The 6949-nt window shown below is 48.5% G+C and overlaps 1 protein-coding gene across 1 annotated transcript in view; it reads right to left on the minus strand.

Annotated features, from left to right (window-relative positions):
• The window catches only part of Cry1 (cryptochrome circadian regulator 1), a 53730-nt gene extending 48646 nt beyond the window's left edge, over positions 1-5084 (minus strand). The window contains exon 1 of the mRNA XM_005358253.3: positions 4361-5084. Coding sequence (XP_005358310.1) covers positions 4361-4518 — 158 coding nt within the window. The 5' untranslated portion in view covers positions 4519-5084. The remainder of the gene's footprint in view (positions 1-4360) is intronic.
• Between the last annotated feature and the right edge of the window lie 1865 nt (positions 5085-6949).

The following is a 6949-nucleotide window of genomic DNA, read 5'->3' on the forward strand; positions in this document are numbered from 1 at the left end:
GGTTTTGAAGCCTGTCCTGGAACTAGCTCTTGTAGACCAGGCTGGTCTCGAACTCACAGAGATCCACCTGCCTCTGCCTCCCAAGTGCTAGGATTAAAGGCGTGCGCCATCACCGCCCGGCATAAACTCTTTTCTTCCCTTTGAGGTGAAAACTATTTTTTATGACAGATGCAGTTCTTAAAGCTCCCCGTCATTTTATAATCCTAACAGGAAAACCAAGAATACATGAGCTTCCATTATTGTTAACAGAAGTTTCTGTCCCACCCGGTTCTACAGTCGTTAAGTCCCAAAGAATCACACAGAGGTCTACATTAATTATAAACTGGTTGGCCTATTAGCTCAGGCTTCTTATTAACTCTTAGAACGTACATCAGCCCATAATTGTTGCCTATATTAGCCACGTGGCTTGGTACCTTTTTCGACAAGGCAGTCACATCTTGCTATCTTGTTTCCTCAATGGCTGGGTCACGACTGCAGACTGAGCTTCCCTCTTCCCAGAACTCTCCTGTTCTCATTGCTCTACCTCTACTTCCTGCCTGGCTACTGGCCAATCAGCATTTTATTAAAAATAATACAAGACACACAGTCATTGGTTCAAACGGCTGGATTTGGGTGGGATCCTTTCCTTGTCTGTCAATGCCCTCCCTGAGAAGTCAGTAGATGTTACTTTATATCTCCCTGGAAAAGTCACTCAAACCTAACTATGAAACTATCTGAACCCTGGACCTCATGCTTTTTGTGAAGGTGATTTTTTTGTTGTTGTTGTTTGTTTGTTTTGAGACGGGGTTTCTCTGTAGCTTTGGGGCCTGTCCTGGAACTAGCTCTTGTGGACCAGGCTGGCCTCAAACTCACAGAGAACCACCAGCCTCTGCCTCCCAAGTGCTGGGGGTAAAGGCACACACAACCACTGCCCAGCATGAAAGTGATCCTTTTAATATTACTGTTATTTATTATATTTCTAGGATGTTTTTGCTTGTTTCTCTTTGAGGCAGCGTCTTTCAGTGGAGTACAGGCTGTCCTCCAACTTTCAGCAACCTTGCTGCCTGAGCCTCCTGAGTCCTGGGATCACAGATGTGCACCATCATAAGGCAGCAAGCAAACCAAGACACAAAGAAAAGACTCCAAGTACCTAGCAGTAACATGAGAGCAAGACTAACAATAACTGTATTGAGTTTAAATGTACTATATATTTCAGTAATACATATAAAACCCGAAGTTGTAGGTTAAATACAGACATTGAAGAAAGTATGAATATAAAGTTAGATAAACTAGAAGCTATGGGATTAAAAAGTATGTTAAAGATGACCTACATGTTTCCCATTGAAATCATATACTAGAAAGAAAATGGATAAACATGGTAGGCACTTTTGTAGATTTGGTTTTTAAAAATTAAGAGGCCTTATAGGTGATAGTTTCAATTAAGTAGTTAATGTTTAAATGATAAAAGTAAAATATTCACTGAAAAAATTTTAAATTTTGTTTTCTGTGATAGGTTTTAATATAGTCCAAGCTGACCTCAGAATTACTCTACATAGCTGAGGACAACTTTGAATTTATGATTCTCCTAGCCTCTATTTCCCAATGCTGGAATTATTTATAAGCATGTATCGCCATACCTGGCTAAAACGTTTTCTCAGTCATAATTTTAAGGTATGCATAAGTATCTAAGTTAAATGGAGTAACTGCCTCATTCTTAAACTCTAGATCTATAAGGGAAATTGAATCAATATTTCTCAGATGACTACTATGCAGTCACCATGCTATGAAGAACGCAGGACCACACCCCTGCCCAGCATGTTTCCTCACTTCCTTTAGGTCTATATTTTCACATTCTGCTTTATTTTTCTCTCTATTACACGCCCCCTGCACACACATTCTGTCCTCTACACGAATGGAAGCTCCTCACAGCAGATACTATGGTTTAATTCACTGCTGTAAATCCCCTAGGAATAGAGCCTTCCATGAATACGAAGAAGAGGGAATTGATTTTTGATTAAATGAAACTATAGCTTATCTTCAGGAAGGTACAATCTGTTAAATGGAAGAGAGAAACGAGCACATATTACACCTGCTATGTTCTGAATGTTGCATTTCCATCCCCACAATTTTTTTTTTGTTTTTGTTTTTCGAGACAGGGTTTCTCTGTAGCTTTTGGAGCCTGTCCTGGAACTAGCTCTGTAGACCAGGCTGGTCTCGAACTCACAGAGATCCGCCTGCCTCTGCCTCCCGAGTGCTGGGATTAAAGGCGTGCACCACCACCGCCCGGCTCTCCCCACAAATTCTTATGATGAAACCTAATCTTCAATGTGATGGTATCATGGGGCAATCTAGGAGAGCTCTACCCTCATGAGTGTGATTAATCCCATCATTAGGCCTGTGAGAACCTTTTCATTTCCATCACAATGTAAGAACATAGAGAACATGCCATCTATAAAGTAAAATGCTCCTGCTAGATATCAGCTCTACTGGTGCTTTCATACTGATCGTCTCAGACTCTAGTACTGAGAAATGCATGTCTTGTATTTGTAAATTACCCACTGTAACCAGATAATGATACCAAGTATCCATTAACGAAAGCAGTACATCCTAAGAATGAATAAGGAGCAACACCAAACACTGTGCAGTTCATAAGAGTGCCATTACCCTACACCCAGAAAAAGCGGCATTTGGACTCTTGGCGAGATAAGCAGCACAGTTCGATGGCTGTGCAGCGGTGTGCAGCCATAACTTCCCCCCTCTGTGCCCACAGCTACACCCTCTAAACGTCCCAGTTTCCCCAGGACTAAGTCATCACTTAACTGCCCTCTGTCCCTGTGTATTCGCCCACTGTGGATACTTCATACAAGCACAACCGTATCGTATATAAAATTTTATGACTAGCTTCTTTTACCTAGCACACTTTCGCGGTTCACCTACATATTTTACAGCATTTATCAATAGTTCCTTCCTTTACGGCCAAGTAATTAGTACAAGGATACACCACATTACGAAGCATCTTCTGACTATGGAAACATAGCCCCTTCTGTTCTGCTCAACCACACAGCCAACCTGGCGGCACATTCTGTGTGAGCCATTTTCATCGCATCTGCGTAAGTTCAGTCTCCGAAGAGGTCTTCTCACTCCCTGTCCCTTTTTGGGGGTTAGTGGTGCACTAACTTGAGCCAGACTACACCACTTCTCTTCTCCTAATCCCGTGATCACTTCCACTTCACTCTGAGCAAACTCGCATACCTCACAACTGCATATCCAGCTCTATTCATCTGGCCCTTATGACAGCTCCAACCTTGTTAACCTGCTTCCTCCACTCCTTCTGCTCCAGTTCTTCTGACTGGCTGCTCCTTCCAAAGGTCAAGTGCACTGTCACCTCAGGGCCCTTTCCTGGAATGCTCTCACTTAGATAGCTACAATCCCACCACTTCTTTCAAACCTGCTGTCACATTCTCTGCTCTTTGGACACCAACTGACAGTTTTCCCCATGGTTCTGAGGACTGAACCTCAAACATCCTAGGTGAGTTTCCAGTGAGCTTCCAGTGAGCTCTATGCCCAGTCACCTAACAGCGCTTTCGATTGTGGCTCCACCTCTACTCCTGTTTACCTCGTCTCTTTGCAGCACGTCTCACTACCTAAAAGACTATATATATTTTTTCCTTAAAGTGCAGACTTCGTTCACACCCGCCTCTCTCATTCAAAGTTATGCCTCACACAGACACTATCAAGTCATCTGCCAAACTCTTCAGCCGCACAATCATCTATCCTGTTTTTTTCAGGAACAGCTCCTAAAAAGTCCTGAGGGGTTTCTTCCAGTGTAGATTCCCTAGAAGGATTATATTTTACCTCGAAAGAAAAAACTGTGCTTAATCTTGTCAACCACAAGGAGGAGTTGAGAGAGAGCGCGCGCGCTCTGAGCAAAGAGAACTCAGGTAATCTTTTCCCCTTGCTTTTCCTCCTCTAACCTCAAGGGGGAAGAGAGCCGGATTTGGAACCGGCTATAATAAATGAATGGTTTTTCTCGCATCATGAGTTACCTAGGCACTCACGTCAACAGTAAAGATTACAACCCTTTCATAGGCAAAAGGAATCGAGGCCTGGGAGTGTTTCATTTCCCTGATGTTCACAAATCAGGGAAAGAGTTCCCATCAACACAGACACATAACTTACCGATGGCGTTCCAGGTCGAGAGTTCTCTCTATTTAATATTAAGTCTCTACCATTTAGCAATGACCACATCTACGATTCTTAAACGACGTAAGCAATTCGGTCTCTGGACTGAAAAACCAAATCTCAGATCTGCTAGTAACAAACTCATCAAGCCCCGATTCGTGTACACCGCGATCAGTGTCCCCAGCGCTCTTGGACTCACCGCCACCTGTTGATGCCCACGTTGGAAGAGCCGGCGAACCAGGGGTCGAGGATGTAGACGCAGCGGATGGTGTCGGCGCCCTGGATGCACTCCTTCAGGGCGGGGTTGTCGTGGAGCCGGAGTCCCTTTCGGAACCAGTGCACGGCGTTCACCCCCATGCCTGGGGTGGGGGGCGCAGAGGGTCACCCCGACTTCTTCTACCGAGAGCTTCAAAGGAGGGAAGCCGGGTTCATAACCGACACCTGCGCTTCCAGGAGAACCTCCGCACACGAGGAGCGGGGAAGGGACGGCAGAGGGGGGACGGGAGGAGGCGGCGCCCAGGCCGGGCGCGGAGGCGGCGAGCCCGCAGCTGGCAGATGAATGGAGGCTGCCGAGGCGCTGTGGTCCACGGGCGACGTCCTTCAGGAGCCCGCGCCAGCGGCCGGCGTCCGGAGGACACGCATACCTTCCAGGGCCTGCGACCCCCGGAGCGCAAGCAAGCGCGCGGGGCTCGAGCCGCCACGACGGCCCGAGCTGGCCGCAGCCGCCCCGGGAGGCTCGTCACGGAGACCTCGCCCAAGCGAGGCGGCCCGCGGGGGAGACGGTGGCTCGCCCCGAGCGGCCTCCCACCGACCGACCGACACGCGGCCCCCGTGAGCCCCTTGAGTGGGCAGGCAGTTCGGATCGCGGCCGGCGGGCGCTGCGAGGCCGGCTCGCTAGACGTTTCTCTCAGCCCGGCCCGGTCACCGGTCCCGAGGCTGCCCGGGTGACTCCGCCGCGTCAGCGGCCTCCGCCCCGCCCCCGGCTCCTCATTGGCCGGCACGCGCCCCACGTGACCACCGGCACCTCACGTTTCTGAAGTGTGTTTACTACGCCGGCCCGGGACCCCGGCGTGAACGGCGGTGCTTGGCGCTTCTGGACCGGTTGAGGCCGCTGGGCACTCGGGACCTCAGTGCTCGCCGGGTAGCCGTGCTCACCGCCTCAGCGAGTGTCCTCCACTCCCAGGATGATAGCCGGGGATGCAGGCCTCGGGGGAGGGGCAGGAGGCGCGGCCCCGCTCCCCCCGGGGGGGCCGGGAGCGGCTTCCATTGGCTGAGGCTCGCTGAGACCCGGATGAGCACGGGGCTGCGGGGAGCTCGCGAGCGCGCGCTCTGCTAGGCTCCGGCGCGCGGGCACGCGGGAGCCCTGGCGGTGTGATCGAAGGGACCAGGTTACGGGAGCGCGCCCAAGGTTCTTCCTCGGCTGTGTGCGGGAGGTCTGGGGCCAGTGTGGTGTACCCCGAGAGTTCCGGCAGAGCTGGGTGAGTCGTACAGGAGGAGAACCACCGCAGTCCGGCGTGAACCGGAGTGGCCTGCTCTGGAAGGAGCGGACACCACCCCCTTTAGCCGTTGCTTCTGTTTGGCGCAGACACTTTTGCACAAGCTCCGGACAAGACAGGTCCAGTACCAGCTAATTCAGCACTTCCCGGCGTTTCATAATACTGTCGGTACATCGTCAGTTTATCAACCCTAATCTATTACACGAGGTGTATTTAGTGGATATTGATTAGTTTTTTTTTTTTTTGTCAACTGGAGTTAATCTGGGAAGAGGAACCTCAACCGGGAAAGGCCTCCATCGGGTTGCCCGTCGAGAAAAGTCTGTTGGCATTTTCTTGATTAATCACTGATGTAGGAGGACCCGGCCAGTGTGGGTGGTGCCACCGCTAGGCAGGTGGTCCTAGGCAAGTTGTATAAGAAAGCAGGCTGAGCAAACCCAGCGGAAGCAACCCTGTAAACAGCTCTCTCCATGGCCTCTGTTTCAGCGCTGTCCCCAGGTTTCTGCTTCGAATTCCTGCCCTGACTTCTTCTCTCCATGAAGGACTAGTAACTGTAAACTTCCTGCCCAAGTTGTTTCCGGTCATGGTGTTTTATCCAAACAGTTGAAATCTAACTAGAACACAGGGCTACGTGTGCACCTTTGCCAGACTTTCCAACAATAAACTACATGTCATGCATTAGACATATATATAATGCCTTTTTTGTTGCTGCTGGGTCTCATGTAGCCCTGGTTTATTTTGAACCCGCTATGGAACTGAGAATGACTTTGATTCTCATGTCCCCATCCCTGAGTCCTAGCATCGCCCATGTGCTTATATTATTCATGAGATTATATATATATATATATATATAGAGAGAGAGAGAGAGAGAGAGAATGTGTATATATAATATATATATTATATAGTCTCTATCTATCTATCTATCTATCTATCTATCGAGAGGATATTGTTAAGTTGCTTAGAGTGGCCTTTAATTTACTTTGTAAGCCAGGGATATCTTTACACACCCTGCTTCATCTTCAGGAGTACAACTTCAGTGTTACAGGCACCTGTGCCACTAGGGCCAGCGTAGCGATTCCTTATTGAATGAAGCAGGAGTGTGCAAAGGAGATAACAAAACCCCAGCCCTCCTGGAGTTTGCAATTTGTATCTTACTCTTTATTTTCTTTTGACAGAGGAATGCTCTTTGGGATCTACAGCTCACTGCAATCATCTTTGAGCTACCTAAAGTATATATCTCATCATACCCGTTTGGATCCAAATAAAATGCTCCCTAATTTGTGAAAACATTCTTT

This window comes from Microtus ochrogaster, chromosome 24 (assembly GCF_000317375.1).
Source record: "Microtus ochrogaster isolate Prairie Vole_2 chromosome 24, MicOch1.0, whole genome shotgun sequence".
In the NCBI taxonomy this organism is placed as follows: domain Eukaryota; kingdom Metazoa; phylum Chordata; class Mammalia; order Rodentia; family Cricetidae; genus Microtus; species Microtus ochrogaster.